This window comes from Petaurus breviceps, unplaced genomic scaffold (genome assembly GCF_028583685.1).
Source record: "Petaurus breviceps papuanus isolate PSGF00001 unplaced genomic scaffold, PetGlider_PUasm1.0 582, whole genome shotgun sequence".
Classification (NCBI taxonomy): domain Eukaryota; kingdom Metazoa; phylum Chordata; class Mammalia; order Diprotodontia; family Petauridae; genus Petaurus; species Petaurus breviceps.
Genome location: NW_027186390.1, coordinates 710,722 through 731,324, shown reverse-complemented (window position 1 = coordinate 731,324; position 20,603 = coordinate 710,722). Strand labels below are relative to the sequence as shown.

Genomic DNA, 20,603 nt, shown 5'->3' with positions numbered 1-20,603 from the left:
TAACGGAAGTTTCGCTTCTAAAGTAGCAACGCCAGTCCAACTCTTAAGAGACGTCTTCTGTCTTCACTCCCACGCTTCCCAGGAGGTCCCTCCATTCCCCTCAGTTGTCATTTTCTGAGGTGCTTTACTTTTTCTTGGGAAAATCCATGGAACTTCTGTACGTGAAGAATAGTGTTCACTGAAACACAGGCTCATAGGCGGGCAGCCCTGCATTGCCAGTGACGTCAGCCGGGAGCGCCAGCGGGAGAAGGACCCTTACAGTCCTTGCATTAGGGTCTTTGAAGACTCGCGTGCTGGCCCCGCCCCCGAGCGCCGCACTCCGGAAGGAAGAAGGGAAAGAGACACGTGCGCGTGCGCGACAGAATGGAGCTAGTGTGTGGCTGCTATGAGCAGGTTCTTTTCGGATACACGGTGAACAGGGAGCCCGGCCCGAGCGGCCAGAGCGAGGTGAGAGCGGGGGCGGCGGACTCAGGGTCAGGGCTGTGTCCCCCGGGCCTCGAAGCCGCAGCGCTCGGGGATTGGAAGTCAGGATTCGAGACTCGCTCATTTTCTGCTTGACAGCCTGAGTCGGAGAGCACATGGACGGACCAAGGGCTGGGCGGGGGGCAGGAGACCCAAACTCAAACTCATTAGTCTTGTTGAAAAGCTTCAGCTCGAGGAAGGGTTTCATGTGAGGAGGAAGGAGGGGGTCCCTGGTTCTGTGGGAAGAACTCAAATAGGGCGAATCTATCCCGCCCCCAAAATAATCAGAACTCACGTTTTTATAACATCTTCACATTTGCAAATGCCTTCTGACAATCCAGTGCGTGCAGCTGTTAATTTCCCCTTTTTTCAGGTTGAAGAAACTGAGGTCAAGAGAGGTAACTGCAAAGTGGCCATTCTCCTAGAAATCTTCTGTCCACTGCCAACCTTGCCCTTAGGTCCCCTTAAGCACAGACGTCTGATATTTATTAAGCACTTAAATGCTTCTTTTCTGATATAATGCAGTCTGTCCCCGCCTCCCCCCTTCCTCCCATTTCATTTCTTACCAGTTATAATTGTACATGTATACTTTTGATTTCTTCCTGCTTGACTTTCATCATACTTTTAGTCTATACAACATTATTCTGTACCCTTATACTGCCTTATATTACTGGTTTTGCTTTTATTTTCGTTTTTTGGTGCTAGATTTCTCTCCATGTTTCAAGCCTCTTGAGGTACTCCTATCAGTGTGGCTTACAGTGTCAGACAACCTGAATTGAAACCACTCTAAGCTACACAAAGGAATGGTCATACCCTTAATTTTGTCATCAGCAATTAACTGTTCTGCCTTTAGGGTCCAGAACTCTGAAGTTCCACTTTTAGACTATAACCTCTAATTCTTTCATTTTCTGTTCTTCACTGTTTAAAATTATTTCTTACTATGACTTGTTCAAGTCATTTAACTTTTCTCAGCCTCCATTTCAACATTTGCAAAGTAGTGATGATACTACTTGGAGTACCTATCTCATATTGCTTTTGTATACTGTGTTATAAACTTTAAGAGCCTGTATAATTGAATTGTGGGTTTACCAGCTCTGGGAACTGTCCATGGTTAGTGTTCTGTTATGGACCATATGTTTAGGGATGCTGACTCAAGTACCCCATCTAGAGAAGAAATAAGTTTATTATTTGAAGTTGTTTATCAAGAGTATTCCCTTTGCCTGATTTGCTTTCAGTTAAACTTTCAGTTTACCTCACAGAAATTTTGAGTGTTCTTGTGAAAGAAGCTGAGTGATTCACTAGATCGTGACATTTGAGTCAGAAGACATCCTTTTGGGTCCTAACATCCCCTTAGTAGACATGTAACTACAATGCTTGATCCTGTTTTATAGAGTGGTTGGGGGAATCAAATAAAATGATCTTTTAAAAAGTGTTTTATAAACATTAAAGTCCTAATGTGGAAAAATTGTATGGCAGTGAACATTGCCTCAGTATTTTTTTTTTAAAAGCAATCAGGGTTAAGTAACTTGCTCAAGGTTACGTGGCCAGTTATTTCTGGGTGTGGTGCTGAGTATCTGAGCCGGGATTTGATCCAGGTCATCCCAACACTGGAGCCGGTGCTCTTACTCACTGAGCCACCTGGCCGCCCCTAAGCAATAGGGGTTAAGTAACTTGCTCAAGGTTACACAGCCAGGTGTTTCTGGGTGGGTGCTAAGTGTCTGAGCCCAGGATTCGATCTCCAGGTCATCCCAACACTGGAGCCAGTGCTCTTACTCTCTGTGCTACCTGGCCGCCCCACATTGCCTCAATATTGATAGGTTAGCTTCTGGGCATCATCATTGGTGTCAAGCCATTTGTTATTTGATAGGTCTCATAGTTCCCTTAGAATATATGTAGTAGATATAATTGTAACTGCCATATGGACATAGTATTCACAAACCATAATGGTGTTTGGGAACATTACTTAGATAAGTAGATAGAACATATATTAAGCAAGATTGTGTGCCAGGTTCTGTGCTGAGATGCAAGAAATCAAGATAACCCTTGCCCTCTAAGGAGGAAAGATATATCGTGGGCAACTGGAAGGGAATAGTATGTGTGAGATGACATAGTGCAAATTATATGGAAGCCTAGTTCTAAGCAACATAAGGCTAATGCTCACCTATCAAAGCCAGGGGCCTTATGGGCAGAATCAAAGGTTGGGGGGACAAGAAATGAGGATGATGGCTAGACAGTAGTCAGCATGATGAAGACATAGCATTAGTGCTATACTTCGTCCACCAGCTTTTCACATGACATGCTGGCCTTATTTGGTTCTCAGTTTTTGCTTGTTCAATTATTGCATTCATTGATTTTTAAACTTTTTTTTTTTTTTTGCTACTTCTGTAGCAGGACTTGTTTACAACTTCTATCAATCATTGGAAGGAGGCTGTTTCCTTGTCAAAGTTAATCAGTATGACCATTAATATGTGCTGTGACTGACTTTAGAGTGTGTCTTTTTCACTTACAGAAATGGACCCCTGTAGCTGACTTCACCCACCATGGCCATGCTGCCTCCTTGTCAGCAGTGGCTGTAAATAACCGTTTTGTGGTCACTGGAAGCAAAGATGAAACAATTCATATCTATGATATGAAAAAAAAGGTAGAACATGGAGCATTGATGCATCATAATGGTAAGGAAATTCTGTCGTTTACAATAACTATATTGGTATTTTTGCATTGTTTTTACATACATATCAGTAACTCTGCATTAAAATATTTAATAAAACTGTAAGTTTACCTAACATGAAGTGTTCAGGGAGGCAGCAACATCAGCATGGTTGTATCCTTTGGAATCATAATTTTAGAACCAAAGGCAACTTTGGAGTTTATGTAGTATATCTAACCTTTTGTGTACCAATTACCACTTAGATTTGTAGTAGTTTAGTTCATTTGGAATAATAATAGCTAGCATAGGGTTTCTATATGGTTTACGTATATATTATATTTCATATAATCCTCTTGACACCCCTGGGAGGTAGGTTCTATTATTATACCCTTTTTATAGTTGAGAAAACTGAGACTTAGTAAGACCAAGCGACTTGCCTAAAGTCACACAGCTAATAAATGTTTGAGTCAGGTTTTAACTCGGGTCTTTCTGACTCCAGGACCAGCATTCTATCCATTTTATTACCTGGCTGCTTTAATTTGGAAGATGTTGCTTATAAGGCCGTAGTGCTGAATTCACCATTCACTTCAGGTGTTAAATTAGATAACATAGGAAACAAAAAAGTTTGCTAGTCATGTATTTCTCCACTTTCTTTAGCTAGTCATTTATGCTCAGAACAATACATATCCACCACCACATTGCAAGAAACCAATGATGGGTTCATATATTTGGAGCTGGAAGGGAACTTAAAGGTCATCTATGCCAATACCTTCATTTTTACAGGATGAGGAAACTGAGTCCCAGAGAGGTGATATAACTTACCAAAGGGAAACATAACTAAGTAGAAGAGCAAGGATTTGAACTCAAGTCCTTTGACTGAATCTAGTGAACCTTCTACTATAATATACCGACTCACTATTTAAATTTAAAAGCATCAAATCAGAACATTTAAATTAAAACATGCTGACAGATGAAATATTTAATTGTCCAAATTAACTTTCCATTTTAACAATGTCAAACTGTCAGCATCTCATATATATATACATAGCATTATAAAGTGGAACTTTCAACTGAAAAGTATAGTGATAATGTAATTACAGCAACCTTGACTTTCTTTTTGTTGATAGGCACAATAAATTGCCTGAAATTCTTTGGTAATGGGCATTTAATTAGTGGAGGAGAAGATGGACTAATTTGTGTTTGGGATGCAAAGAGATGGGACTGCTTGAAGTCTATTAAAGCACATAAGTGAGTGAGCCTCTTTTCCTCCATTGGAATTCTTAACTTGGTAACTAAAATTGAATGCTAAACTATTTTCTTTTTTTTACCTCAGGGGACATGTGACTTCTCTTTCTGTTCATCCATCTGGCAAATTAGCACTATCAGTGGGAACAGACAAGACATTACGGTAAGCAATAGTTAATCAAAGTTTTAGTTAGCAATAGTAGAATTAATCATTGTTCTCCAAGCAAAACAAGTAACTTTTACTGCAGCATATTTTGCTATCTTAGTGGAGTGCTTTTCTTCTTTATGTTTTCTGAATCGTAGATGTTAGCCTTTTAAGGCCATGTTGATGTGAAGAAAAGTTTTATGGTAAAAATTAAAACTCTTTAAAATGGGAACATCTCTATTGAATGAAACACATAGTATCATGGTTTTTATTGTGAAAATAAAGTGGAAATGATGATGGACACTGGCCCCACCATAATAAAGTTTTCCTTTAGGCACTGAAGGAAGACACTTAAATTGTAACATTATGGGGTAATAAATTCTTCAGATATTGTTAGAGTAAATCAACAAGATGAAGTTGTAAATGAAAAAGTAAATCAACAAAATAATACATCAATTTCCCTGTGTTTGTTTTGATGAACACTTCATTGATTTAGCTTCCTGTTAGCATCATTCAAACGCTATTTGTTAATCAGTAGTTGGTAATCATACTGATGATAGTGCCAAAAAAAACTTGTCTTACAGAACATGGAACCTTATTGAAGGAAGATCAGCATTCATAAAAAATATAAAACAAAGTGAGTATTCTGTTGGCAGAATGTTTTTGTTTTTTAAACTTTATGTTGCCTTTTGCTTTTATAACAGTCCTTTCTGTTTAATAGCAATGCTTGGCCTCCTCCCCCAATTGAACCTTCCCTTGAAACAAAGAAAAACATTTAAGTAAAAAAAGTAGACATCAAGCAATATTACTGTATATCATGTTTCAAATCCATATACTCTCTCACCTCTATCAAAAAGAGAGCTATGTTTCATCATCAGCTCTCTGGAACTGAGATTAAACATTGCAGTTAATCAGAACTTGTATGCCTTTTAGAGTTGCTTTTGTTTACCATCTTACACACATGAATAAGTTTGTTCTTCTGGTTCTTAACTTTGCATTTCATCACTTCATGCAAGTCTTCCCCTGACTCTGAATTTTTTCTGTTAGTTTCTTAATAGTGTGGGAGGACCATAGATCCAAAGTTGGAAAAAAAATATTCATATGTCACAAATTAATTCAAATATTCTCTCATTGATGGGCTTCCACTTTATTTCCATGTTTTTGCTACTATTAAAAAGTTTTTTGAATATTTTATCTAGTTAATCTATTGGGGAATGGCTCTTGATTTCTTACTGGTAGAGTATATTTAGGTGCACTTAAAGCAATTCTGTATAGATTGTCAATTTTACCTGAAAAATTATTTATGAAAGAGGGAGCAATGTGTTTCAGTGTTAAGAGTTCTGGATTTGGAATTAGAGGACCTGGGTTCTAATCTTAGCTCCTTCACCTGACACCTTACTGACCTTGGGCAAATCAGTTTTATTTCTGAGCCTCATTTTCTTCATCTATAAATGAGGATATTAGACTAGATGACCCCTCAGGTCCCTATCAGCCCTAAATCTTTGAAGTTATTTTGGGTCTTCTATTTTTCTAACTTTTTTTTTTCCAAATGCTTTATTAACTTCTGGCTTACTTCATTCATTTCCACCAGATTTTGGGTTACATATTTTCTCCCCGTTTTTCCCCTACCCAACTCCCCAAAATAGTGGTCCCCCAGGATATCCCCTCTTCTTATTTCCCAGTTACATGTAAAATAGTATTAATAATAGTATATATATTTAAACATCCCAGTTCATTCCCTTCCTCCATTGTCACCCACCCTTACTGGGAAGATAAGCAATTCAATATAGGTTGTACGTGTTTAGCTAATGCAAAACATTACCATAGTAGATATATTGTAGAAGACTGATTATATTTCCCTCCCTCCTATCCCATCTCCCACTTGATCTGTTCTCTACTTCAGTCCTGTCCCTTTTCAAAAGTGTGTGCTTCCAACTTCCCTCCCCCCCAGGCTGCCCTCCCTTCCATCATCCCCCCTCTCATCCCCTTCCCCCCTACTCTCCTGTAGGGTGAGATACCGTATTTAGTGTGTATGTCATTCCCTCCCTGAAGCAAATTCAATGAGTATAAGGTTGACCCATTCCCTTATGCCTTCCTGTTCTTCCCCTCCATTGGACCCATTTTCCCTTGTCTCTTCTATATGAGATATTTTGCCCCATTCTGTCTCTCCCCATCTCCTTCCATTATATTCCTCTCTCGCCTCTTAATTTCACCTTTTAAGTATCATCCCTTCCTATTAAATTGGTCCTGTGCCCTCTATGTATACCTGTAAACATATATACACACATTCACATAAGTATTTATACGCCTATATACCCTCCAATAAAGACTGAATATATATATATATTTCTATTCCCTTCAACTATTTTCATACTGAGAAAAGTTTCATCAGTTACAATTATCGTTTTTCCATGTCGGAATGTCAATAGTTCAACTTTGATAAGTTCCTTATGATTTCTTTTCCCTGTTTACCTTCTCATGGTTCTCTTGCTTCTTGTATCTGAATGTGAAATTTTCTATTCAATTCTGGATTTTCTTCAAGAATACTTGAAAGTCCTCTATTCCACTGAATGACCATATTTTCCCCTGAAACATGATACTCAGTTTTGCTGGGTAGGGGTGATTCTTGGTTTTAATCCCAGCTCCTTTGATCTCCAGAATTATCATATTCCAGACCCTTCAGTCCCTCAGTGTAGAAGCTGCCAGATCCTGAGTTATTCCTGATTGTATTTCCATAATATGCAAATTGTTTCTTCCTGGCTGCTTGTAATATTCTCTCCTTGATCTGGGAATTCCAGAACCTGGCTATAATATTCCTGGGAGTTTTCTTTTTGGAATCTTTTTCAGGAGGTGATTGGTAGATTCTTTCAACCTCTCTTTTGCCTTCTGGTTCTAAAACATCAGGGCAGTTTTCCTTGAGAATTTATTGGAGGATGATTTCTAGGTTCCTACTTTGATCATGGCTTTCAGGTAATCCAATAATTTTTAAATTATCTCTCCTGGATCTGTTTTCCAGGTCAGTGGTTTTTCCCATGAGATATTTCACATTGCCTTCTATTCTTTCATTTGTTTGGATCTGTTTAACAGCATCTTGATTTCTCATCAAGTCACTAGCTTCCCTTTGCTCCATTCTAAATCTGAAGGAATGATTCTCCTCAGTGAGCTTTTGAGATTCTTTTTCCATCTGGCAAATTCAGCTTTTTAAGGCATTCCTCTCCTCATTGCCTTTTTGAGCCTCTTTTGCCATTTGAGTTAGTCTGTTTTTTAAGGTGTTATTTTCCTCAGTCAGGCTGTTAACTCTCATTTCATAATTTTCTTGCGTCGTTCTCATTTCTCTTCCCAATTTTTCCTCCACTTCTCTTATCTGCTTCTTAAGATCTTCCATGGCCTGTAATTGACTCATATTTTCCTTTGAAGCTTTTGGTGCAGGAGTTCTGGCTTCATTGTCTTCCTCCTGTTCCATGCTTTGATCGTTTTTGTACCCAAAATAGGAGTTAAATGTTGAATTCTTCTGTTTGTTTTGCTTCCTTTGCCTGGTCATGTTGTCACTCAATTACTTGACTTTTGGGCTTTTTGCCACAGTAGGAGTCTGCTACCAGACAGGGGAGCTTTTGTCCCAAATGCTGGGGTTTTCTCAGCTGCTGGAGGTATTAGATGAGTGTCCTCTCTGAGGTCTCCACACGCTATGGCAAGCTGGTCACACACCCCAGGACATCCACCCTAGACCACAATCCAGATCCAAGCAGGTTAAAGCAAGAGCGATTATCCCTCAGACTGGTTGCTTGGTCCCCCTACAGTCTGCAGGCCAGGAGCTGAAGCTGCAATGTGACGCCAGCTGTGTCAAGGCATTTCAGCGGCAAGGGCAAAAGCCGAGGCACTCCCAACTACTGGGTCCCAAAGTCCACACTGCACTGACCTCTCACTTTGTCCTTAGCATCTATGTGTTGATAATTCTGGAAAACAGCCACAGCTGCTGCTGATCTGGAGTCCCTCTGGCCAGTGGCTGGTCAAGGCCCCCCCCCCATCCCCCTGGGCTAAAACCTCCGGGCCTGGGCTGGGCTCCCAGAGCACTGCACTGGCCAATTACTGCCGGCCTGCTGGGCTGTCCTCAGCAGGAGGTTAGCTTCTCTGTGTCATTTTGTGGGTTCTGTAGCTCTAGTGTTTGTTCAGAGTCCCCTTTTACATGAATTGAGGAAGGTGGAAGCAGGGAGCCTCCGGGAGGACCTGCTTCTACTCTGCCATCTTGACTCCGCCCCATCTATTTTTCTGACTTTCATAATAAAGTTTGTGGAAATAAATATTTTATCCTATTTTTGTGATTTTTTTATTCATTAGACAAATATTTCTTTACTTTTAAAACTATAGATGCTCACATAGTCGAATGGTCCCCTAGTGGAGAGAAGTATATAGTTGTCACAGTAAACAAGATAGACATCTACCAGCTTGAAACTGCATCCATTACTGGTACCATCACCACTGGAAAGAGAATTTCTTCTGTTACATTTATTTCAGTAAGTACATAAAACTAGTAGTGCATTTCTAGAGTATGTGTGTATGTTTGTATTTTTAGTATTTAGGTACATTATTCTGTTTTTGATTCTTCTAAGGATTCCATACTTGCTGTGGCTGGAGATGAAGAAATTATAAGGTTGTTTGACTGTGATTCACTAAAATGTCTCTGTGAATTTAAAGCTCATGAAAACAGGTATTTGCTTCTTAACACTTAAGCTTATTTCTTTTTTTCCTTCATGTAGAAGTGTCTGTGTATACACTTAGAAATATATGTATTCATATATCCATATGCTTTCATATTTCTAAGGGCAGCTAGGTGGCACAGTGGACAGAGTCCTGGACCTGGAGTCAGAAAGACTCTTCTTCCTCAGTTCAAATCTGACTTCAGACTCTTATTAGCTGTGTGACTCTGGGCAAGTCATTTAACTTTGCCTCAGTTCCCTCATCTGTAAAATGAACTAGAGAAGGAATGGCCAGACCACACCAGTATCTTTCCCAAGAAAACCCCAAATGGGGTCACAAAGAGTTGAACACAACTAAAAACTGACTAAACAAATACATACTACATATATTTTGAGATCAGAGATTTCAAAAATATGTTATGGAGTATGCTGTGGCAGTAGCTGCTATGGAATTTTAAAATGTATATGCATATAAAATGTATATTACAATAACTCAAGTTATCACAATTAGTAACATTAACGTGACATTAATATAAGTGACAGTTCCTATAAGAGGATGGAAGGAAATAAGCATTTATTAAGTGCCTACTTTGTTCACTTCAGTAGCACATATATTAAGTGCCAACCATATACCAGACACTGTGATAAGAGCTTTACAATGATTTTCTCTTTTGGTCTTCACAGCGACACTAGGGGGTGGGGTAGACACTGTGTTATCCCCATTTTATAATTGAGGAACCTGAGGCAGACAGTGTTTAAGTTGACTGCAAAGGATCACACAGCTAGTAAGAATTTGAAACCAGATTTGAACTCAGGTGTTCTGATTCCAGGTTATATCTACAATACCACTGTAATACAATACATCTGGATCCATGATCTCACCATTGTGGACCTTGCCTCCCTCCACCTGTGCAGATAACAGTTTCTCCATTAAAACACATATACACACACACATACATATATATTTGTTTACAAATCCTTCTCACCACCCTCTTCCCAGAAGCCATTACTTATATCAAAGTTAAAAGGATGGGGGTGGATGGGTTGGGAAGGGAAACCATTTAGCAAAACTGACACATAAAAAAGTCTGATGTTATCAGTGGTGTTCCATACTTACAATTTGCTACTTCTGCAAAGAAAGAAGAGATTAGGGCTAAGCTTGATCACTATAATTTCATAGAATTTAGCATTGATTTTCTTGTTCTTTCCATTTACATAGGTATGGTTTTCTGTTTATTTTACTTTTTTTAATGGTATAACTTCATACTAATATCATGTATCCATTTTTCATTTATTGTGGTGTATGGTGTTGATCTAAACCTAATTTCTACCAGAATGCTGTTCAATTTCCCCAGAAATCTTGTCAGATAGTGAGTTCTTTCACTATGACCAAGTTGGATTTTTACTAGGGACTCGAGGATGGTTCAAAAGTAAGGGAAAGGTTAACTTAATTGTATTAAAAACAAAAACATCCCAAAACTACATATCTTTAATCGACATAGAAAAACCTTTGAAGAATACAATACTCATTTATGCAGAAAACCTTACAAAGCAGCATATATCTTTATCAAACCCCAAATAAGCATTACATGCAATGGGAAAGTATTAGCTTTCTCAGTAAATATGAGTAAAACAGTATCTCCTTTTCTCCACAAAAAAAAAAATGACACAAAGGCAAAAGAGGAGACAATTCTTCATTTACTGATAACATGATTTATTTTAAAAATCCTACCAACAAAAAAATTATTTCAACAGTAGCTTCATTAGGGTTTCAGGATTCAAAAATAAACCCATAAAAGTCAACAGCATTTCTTTATAGCAATTTTTTAAAATATGGGAATAATAGAGAAGTCCCATTCTAAAGAACTGTAACATGCACAAAATATCTGGGAGCCAATTTGACAAGGCACCTAATATAGATATATTTTTATTTGTGCTTCTACATTTCATGCATTTACACATTATTACCACTTTATGAGATGTCTTGTAACAAAGTAAAACTAATAATCCAGTGACCTCATCTGAAGGTACTCATGACATTTCACATCTGTAGCTCCTCTCTGTTTTTAGAAAATTAATAGAAATCTATTTTCTTTCCCTCCTACCCCCCACTTGTTCGGAGGGTGGGGTGGGAATTCTTGTAACAGATATATGCAGTCAGTTCCCTTAAGAGTCATATACAAAATAAATGTCTCATTTTGTACCTTAAATCTGTCATGTCTCTGTAATGGGGAGCATTTTTCATCATCAGTCCTCTGGAATCATGAATGGTCATTATATTAACTAGTTCTTACAGCTTTGAAAGTTACTTGTTTTTGGGGCGGCCAGGTAGCACAGTGAGTAAGAACACCAGCTCCAGTGTCGGGACGACCTGGGGATCGAATCCGGGCTCAGACACTTAGCACCCACCCAGAAACACCTGGCCGTGTAACCTTGAGCAAGTTACTTAACCCTGATTGCTTTATTAAAAAAAAAAAAGAAAGTTACTTGTTTTTACAGTATTATATTTACAAAATGCAACTCAAAGACACAAAAAAAACAATTTAAATCACTGGAGAGAGATTTATTGTTCATGACTGAGCTATGTTAATATAACAAAAATTATGATACTACCAAAATTAATGTACAGATTTATTTTTATACCAGACTACCAAGGTGGATACTTTAGAGAACGAATACATAACAGAATTACTTGGAGGAATGAAAAAAATCTAGAAAATCAAGAGAATCAATGAAAAGAATAAAATGAGAACAGCACTTCTTGACCTAATTATTAAAATTAGTTTGGTTCTGATTGGAACATGGATCAGTGGCATAGACTGGGCAAGGAGATACCATCCATTCTGTAAATCCTCTAGAGGAATTCTGCTTGAATTTCTTGTCTTCATTAATGTTTCCAGGGTACCAGTGCAGAATGAGAACTACTCAGCTCTCCTTCCTCACTTTTGCTTCATGATTGCTCGGTGGTCCCCCCAATCCCCTATTTTCCTGGTCACATGTACTTTCCTTGATGTCAGTTTTTCAGCGTTGGCAATATGTGCTGCCTAAGCCATAGTGGCACACTTCTATTGCCCTTGTTACTTCGGAAGTTGAGGCTTGTGGACCACTTGAGTTTGGGAGTTCCAAACTGCACTGGGCTAAAGCTAATTGGATGTCCTCAAAGTCTAGCTCCAGTATGGTAAGCCCAGGAGAGGGGGCCACCAGGCTGCCTAAGAAAGGGAAAACTGGCCCAAGTTAAAAATGGAGCAGGCCAAAGCTCATGCTGGTCAACTGTTAGATAAGGCCTATAAGTTTGATATGGCTCCTGCACAACCTGAGATAAGGGGGCCCTGGCTCAAAAAAAGTGGGGGGGAGGGGACCGCTTTCATTTACTCTGTGCCTTTCCTGTGTCCTTTGGATCACTTTCTGTTTTGATCATCTGAGATTAATGTTCCATGGTTCACAGGCCCGTAACATGATAGGAAGAGTTGGGCTTTTGTGGCAGGGAGCAGCTTGGGAATTCATCAGCACAGAAGAGTTTCCCCCAAATTAGCCAGCTCGTACTTTTTCTCCTGTTCATTTCTAGGTGCAGTACGTTTTACTTCTTCATTTGTATGTCATAATATATCTATTTCATCTACTTGGTTTTTCCATTGTATTTTATTAGGTTAGTCTTTTGAGTGATGTGGATCTCTTTGAGCATGCTCTTTTGTTGCGTCACAGCCGAAAGCAGTTACCACATTTTCTGTAAACAGGAGCATCCAGAGAACCTAGTGATTTATAGGAAATCCCTCCTCCAATCACACAAGATATCTTTCTTAATTCAGACAAAAAACCTTTTGGCAAGCTTAACGTCTCCTTGTTTGAGTCTTCATGTCATGTTGATACTGAGAATATCAATAATAAAGTAATTCTGCTTACATCTAGTCTGAACTCTTGAAATACGTACAGGAGTTGATGCCTTGAAGATTGGCTCTGTTCTGTCAAGTCAGGTGGTTTTTGTAATCAACAGACATTGGGATCTTAGCCTCTCAATGTTTCAGTAGTCTGATTATAAAAATGTGATCTGCTATAGAAATAGACTATGAAAGCTTCCCTCTAGTAACTTTCTTATATTTTCATTTAGGGTCACTTTGGTCTGTACAGTCTTAGAAAGAAGAGAAAATAGGCAAGTAGTTGATAGTTGCTTTGGGGAAGCATGATACTTTGTGATGCTTTCTTGTTTGTTTAGAATTGTCCTCTTGGAGATCTTATAAATTGATCCCTGGTGCCTTTCAAATGGTCAGTTTCAGCACAGATTTCTCTTGTGTTTAGTTAGGTACATCAGATCTTCCAGTTTTCATTTTCCTATGTTTTATTTACACATTCTTGCAATAGGACATATTTGGTATAAAGAAGATGGATACTGAGGGGGATAGTTTCTGTCACCAGTGATAAGAATGTATTCTTTTAGAAACTGTAAGAGGTTCTCTCAATTTCATGTCTAAATTCTTTTAGCATAATCTCAAGCTAAACTTTTTCTTGTCCAGTTTTCTCTTCTAGTGTTTTTCACTGTTTTATGAAATGATAGCACTTGTAATTTCCCACTAATTTTCTCTGGAGTATTTTGCAAAAAGCTTATATTCTTAGTCTAGCATTTTCTTACTTTTTTTTTAAGCAATGGGGGTTAAGTAACTTGCTCAAGGTTACACGGCCAGTTATTTCTGGGTGTGGTACGGAGTGTCTGAGCCCAGGATTTGATCTCCAGGTCATCCCAACACTGGAGCTGGTGCTCTTACTTGCTGAGCCACTTGGCCGCCCCTCTTAGTCTAGCATTTTCCTTGTCTGCCATGTCTCCCTTGGCAAAGTGTTATTGAGGTGGTTTCAGGCCTCATGGACTCTTGTTTGCCTTTGGACACTACTTTATATCTGTTAAATATCTCCCAAGAGATCATTATAAATAGAATCAATATTGTTAGTTTTATTCATTTCCTATTTTCATAGTCATTTGTTGATATAGGGTCAGGTTGGAGCTGTTGTTAATACTTGCAAGATGTTCCCATCTTTATCCTTCTACATGATGTTGATTTGACCTTTGCTTTAACCAGTTTGGGATCTGCCAGTATACATGGACTGATTCTTAAATGACTTATGTGTCAGTAAATAGTGGTTTGCTGTCAAGATGTAGGTTATGTTTATTTAATTTATTTGTCTATCTATTTGATGGATACAGTCAGTTTCATTTTTCATGGTGATATTTAACATAGCTAGCACCTTCTGACTCTCTTCTTGAAGAAAATATCCATGATAAACAAGTTCTGAATAGTTAGTAGCCTTTGACTTTTTTCATCTTTCCTAGTGTATACTGGAAGGGCATCATGCTACTATGTCATATTAAGAAATGAATAGCTTATTATAGAAGCAAATAGCAAACCTGCCCAAGTGAAATTCACTTTATAATTTTGAGGCATGTGATACACAGATTACTTTTTTTTTTTTTAATGTAAGAGGTGGTAAAAATGTGTGTGAGAAATCCAGAGTACAGAGACTTAAAGACTGGAGAGATCATGAAAGGTTTTATGAAAGAGATTAAAATTTGAATTTGGCATTTTAAATTGTGTAGGAATTCAACAGGTGAAGAAAAATGGAAAGCATTACAGGCACAAGATTTGGCATGAGCAAAGGTATTGAGTTGGAAAAATGAAAGTTATATCTGTATTACATCAAGTAATTCCATTAGAATGCCGGCCAGAAACCAGTGGTTTTGAATTGGGATGTCCTATGACCTGATCAGAGCACATGAAGGAAAACACCTATTAGGTATTACACTAATCCTGGTAAGTGGTGACAGTAGTGGTAGAGAAGGTGACAGTGCTTTGCATAAAATTGCAGAGGCAGAATTACCATCAAATTGGGTAACATTGGACATTGGAACATAGGAGTATAACTGGTATGGTGAGAAATAGGGAAATCAGGAGCACCAGGTTTAGGAGGGAAAAAGAATTTTGGTTGGACTGTGTTTTCCAGCGCTGTTGTCCTTTCACTGATACTCTCTGAACATACTGATCGTTGTGGGGAGTCTGAGTCTACTTTGCTCCTTTTGCCACTCGCAGACCCTCCCTTTATTACCCTCCCATAGCAGCCTGTCCTCTGAGGTTAATTGAATATATATTTACCAGCCAATTTAGATTCTGGTTGCCATTATGTCAGGTGCCAGCTCCTAAGACATTCTTCTTCCCTTCTTAATAAGATCCATACCTATCTCTCACTGTCTTCTTCTCCACCTGAACTCCCTTCATTCTAGGGGACTTCACCATATACAGTGTTCCCTCAAATACTCTGACTTCTACATCCTCAGTCTACTCAGTTCCCATGGCCTACTTCCCTTCACCTCAGCTACACACAAGGATGGTCATTCCTTTGATTTTGCTATTACTTTCTTTCATATCCAGGAAATTCAAACTTTATTTGATGATAATCTTTTATCTCTTACACCTACAGTTTTTCTTCACCTTGACCTCCAGTCCTTTCATTTCATTCTTCAGTTCCTCCTAGGCCATCACCCCTGCTCTGGCTACATTCTTCTTCCTTTTCTAGTATTGACCCCAGTTCAAGTGTACATTATCCTTTACTCCAGAATTCCTTGTTCCCTTATGTGTGTGATTGCTACCCATGGCTTACCCCCATTTCTACTCCTTTGCTTCTACTCGCATGCTAGCTGTATGGAACTGGAGGAAATTGCAGCACTGCACTAATGGAGTCTACTACAGACTTGTGCTTACCATTCCAAATTGCACCCTCACTGTAGCACCTACTACTCTGCTCTGCTTGATTCCTTTTCCCACCCACCACAGCACTTGTTCCCCAAGTCTTTCATGATACTCTTTGCTGAATACCTTGCCTCATCTATCACCAGAAATATTTAGGCTCTTGGACCACAGTTCTTGCTTCTTTCTCCTCATCTCACATATCTCTGACTTTATCCACTACTAGCTTCACTCCAATCTCTGATGATGATGTGGTCCTTCTTTTTGCCAAGATAGTTGCCTCTGCATGTATCCTTGAACCCAGCCTCCTGTATTCTCTGTTGCTCACCATCATCCTCCCCATTCTTTCTGTAATTGTTATTCTTTCCCCATCTAATAGTTCTTTCCCAGCTGCCTAGAGTCATACCCTTTTCCCATCCTTAAAAAAAAACTATGTCTCATCATCAGACCCTCCTACTCAGGAAAATCCAGGGACTCCCTGTTGCCATGAGGACAAAATGCAAAGCCTTTTGCCATTTAAATCTCTTTACAACCTGACCCTTTCCCACCTTTCTAATATTCTTATTGCCATGCACTCTACAATCCAGCCAAACTGGCCTTCTTCTTGTCTCAACACTCCATCTCCCAACTGATGTGCTGCCAGCAAGTCTCCTGACCCCCGACCCATAGACTCTCTGGCTTCTTTTAGCTCTAGCACCATCTTCAGCAGATATTTCTCAGCCCTCCCAGGGCCTACTGCCACACCCTCTGAAACATCACTGTATTTCTATTGTACTTTCTGCTTAAGTGTCTAGACTCCCTCTCCCACACCATTCAGATATATCTCCTGAGTAGCTCTTTGTCATCAGATTAATTTTCTCTTCTAGAGTAAAAGACATTTGCAGCTTTGAAGTCCCAGAGCATCATGTTATTGTTACAGCATCGAGTGATGGCTTCATTAAAATGTGGAGGCATAATCCAAATAAGGTCAGTATGCTAGCATAATACAAGTCAGTGTAATAGGGCTCTCACTGCAGTTTGGGTTGTTAGTTTTCTTATTTTGCCAAGGACCTGAGTTTGAATCAACTTTTAATAACCCTGTGACCTTGGACAGTCATGGTACCTATTGAAATGTTAGTTTACTTTTCTGGAAAACAGGGAATGACAGAATCAGCTGTACTGACAAATGCTTTTATTAATGATGTTTTATGAATGCATCTAAATACAGAAAACTTAACTGTTAGGGGCATGTGGGGGTTTTTGTTCTATGAATGTGGGTGTGTGTATGAGTTGTGTTCATTTCTGTGCAGGGCTTAGAAACCCACCATAAGACACAGAGGACACAATTTTCAAACCTGACCTAGGGACACAAATGTTTTTTCCCATTCTGAATGCCTGTCCCTCCTAGCAAGTTGGTCATGAGGCTCTAATGGAATAGGAAAGCACTAAAGCACTGTAATGAAGTGTTAGGCAAATATGAAATATTACAGCTACAGGATGTTTTCACGGTTAATTATTGATTCCCATTAACACTGTAGATTTTCAGAGCTAAATGAGTAAATTCAGTGGCCTAGATGTGAATTACAATACATTTTATTCCTTTTTAGAATTCAGAGAGGAAACTAATAAACTTATCACGAAATAAGCTTTCACTAATGTTGTATTAGCCAGAGGCATAGGAAGAAAAAGATTTTAAGCATGCAGACCTCTGTGATTTGCGGCAAGTCACTTCACCTTATTTGGGTCTCAATTTGCTCTATAAAATAGGGGGTTAAATGATTTTCAAGCCCCTTCCACTTACAAATTCTGGTCTGCACTTTTACAGACCACATTGATTTTGAATAAAACTTTCCTGAAGGACATATCTGGGTGTATGAAATGAGTTGGGGACTTACTTGAGAATTTTTTCAAGTTTATATTTTAGCAACTCTAGGTTGCTGTTTGTGGTGTTTTAAGAAAAATCCCATCTCACTCATGTTTTATCATTGAACCAGATTTTAAATTCCATAACTTTGGGGTAAAAAGGTAAAGACAATAACAAGAATAACTAGCATTTATTAAGTCCCTGCTTTGTGCCACACACTGTGCTATTTACAAATATTAGTTCACTTGATCCTCATAACAAACCTGGTACATAATGTACTATTATTTACAGTTGAGGAAACTAAGGCAAATGGAGGTTAAGTGACTTGCCTAAGGTCATAGGGCTTGTAAATGTCTGAGTGGATTTGAACTTGGGTCTTCCTCTTCCTGACTCCACTCTATTCACTGCACCATCCAACATGAGACCAAGGGATAAAAAGTGAATAGTATATAGTCAGGGTCATAATCCTTAAAATCCTGACATAGTAGGTTTTGTTTGTAAAGTGTTTTCATGTAATGTGTATGATTTCTAGTAATTTTACATGTCGTGTCAGATCACTTTACAAAGAACTGCAATGATTGATTCAAAGCCTTTTGTTATGATGAGGTTTTTGTTCCCTTAACTACTCTATGAATTGAATTGACTTGTCCCTTAATAGTCAAGGTTTGGAAACAATAATCTGTCGTGCTTTGTTACTAGATTGTTGTATTTCAGGATTTTTACCCATGTTTTACTACTTTAGTTATGAGATTTTACTTTTTATAGTTATGGAAAAATTCTAATACTGAAATGAAAACCAAACGAAATTATTTTAAAGTTAATTCTGCTTATGGCATGAAATCTTAAAAATCATATTGTTTTCTTAATGAATGGAATGAACAATCTAATTGCATTAAAATAATTCAACATTAACATATTTTCAATTTTATTTTCCTCCCGATTTAGAAGACTCCCCCGTCTTTACTATGTGAAGTAAACACTAAAGCCAGACTCACCTGCCTTGGAGTTTGGCTAGACAGAGTTACAGATGCCCAAGTTCAACTTCCTACAGCTACAGCCCCTTCTCCTGGTAATTGACACTGATCACTTCTATTACATTTAAAATTCTAAATTATGTTTTACTGTGGTTCTCAAAAGGTGCTCCATCATACCTAGAATTTTGCTGGATGTGCCTTGCATCCCCCCAGTGCCCATCCCAGCTGCAGTCTGCTGCCTGCTCTTCCTAGATTGTTAGGAAAGTCACAATAGCAATTCCAACTTCAGTGGTGCAAAGCCACTGAGTCTTGGTAAAGAAGACGTTGAGAGAAAGGAGCCGCCCAGGTCTGGGGCCTGACTGCCTAGAATCCTTTCTTTTTTGCTGACTTAATTAAATTCAATGTATTAGAATTCTTTGTGGCAAAGAATACTGTGCAGGGAGCAAATAAATTTTGAGCTCCACATAATACAGATGTGCTTTAGGATAAGAAATTGATATGTCTATTCTGCATTTCATTATTTAGGTGATTTGTATTGGTGTCTGGGGAAAAAAAAATTCCTTTTTCTTCACTATCACTTTTACTGTGTTTCAGTAAACAAAGAAGAACAAGAGTTCAAAACTAGCCCCCCCAAATCTGATGTTTCAGCAGGAAAACGGCAACAATCCAAGAAATTTGATTGCGCTAAGGGTAATAAAAAAACAACAAAAGCAGAAAATGTAATGTCAGTCAAGAAAAGAAAATTGGAAGGTATACTAGAAAAGAAGAAAAAAAAGAAAGTACAAATGACTGAATAAATCTTTGAAAATTCAAGAAGTCTTTGTAATGGAATCATTATTTCTCAATTTAGCCTAGTTATTTTTGTTTTTGATTCAAAGTAAGGAATTTGTACATAGGAGAAATTCATATGGCACATATATGAAAGCTTCTTGTATTCTAGAAGTCTCAGTGTGTTAAATATATGTAATATAGTAACATAAAATATGTAATATTTTTATGTAAATAATGTTTTAATTTACAATCTTTTCAGAAGTCCTAACCCTGTTCTTTTCAAGTTCAAATGTAAAATGAATAGAGATGGGGATTATCATTGAGGGAAATAAGAAAAATCAACCCTTACTGAAAAAATATCTTTAAAAAGTTGTAAAATTGTTTTAAAAAAATTTTGAAACTGTTTGTAAATAATGTAGGGAAGGGTAACATTTAAATCATCGTTTTCATCCCTTCTACCAAGAGTAAAAATAAATCTTAGTTGACATGTGACTCAGTATTCTCAACAATCATGAAGAGACATACTGAATCTCATTGCAGTGGAATTGTCTTCTAACCAGTTTTCTGACTGTTTTCAAATAGCGTAAGAAAGGTGAGTGCTTAATGCAACTGCAACAGAGAACCAGTGCTTGAAGCCTATAAAGATGAACAAGGAAGCAGTAAGGAAAATAGATTTTATTTTTAGTCTGATAGGATAGGGTAAAAATTTTCTTAAATGTGAGTTATAACTTTTTTTTTCCTTTGTAAGGCAAGGTTTAAGTAATGGGATGATTATCTAAAGAACACTTTTTTGTGGGTAAGGGTATATTATGAAAGTGAATAAAAAACCAGATACTTGGCTTGCAAGTATTAGATTAAATAGGAAAAGGATAAAGATGGCAGCAATAAAGTGTGGGAAAGCTTAACAACCTGTTGTGTTATCTGAAATTTCAGTCTATGCCTCCTGTGAGTTCAAGGCTATAATCAAAGGACTAGACTTCTTGAAAGGTGGGAGGTTATAACGTACAGGATTCAATGTTAGTTGAACAAAGTCCATAGGGGATTAAGGAGTGAAAGTTTAGCATGAGAATCAGGTTTAGCCAAGTTTTTGCTAACTA

At 38.1% G+C, this 20,603-nt stretch overlaps 1 protein-coding gene across 1 annotated transcript; it reads left to right on the top strand.

The window, feature by feature from the left end:
• On the top strand, positions 1–19,551 carry PAK1IP1 (PAK1 interacting protein 1). The gene is made up of 10 exons (XM_069103499.1): positions 1–447; positions 2,972–3,134; positions 4,237–4,357; positions 4,443–4,517; positions 5,084–5,136; positions 8,865–9,010; positions 9,107–9,204; positions 16,785–16,884; positions 18,707–18,830; positions 19,330–19,551. The coding sequence occupies exons 1-10, from the start codon at positions 364–366 to the stop codon at positions 19,530–19,532; spliced, it is 1,167 nt and encodes a 388-aa protein (XP_068959600.1). The 5' UTR covers positions 1–363; the 3' UTR covers positions 19,533–19,551.
• The last annotated feature ends 1,052 nt before the right edge of the window (positions 19,552–20,603 follow it).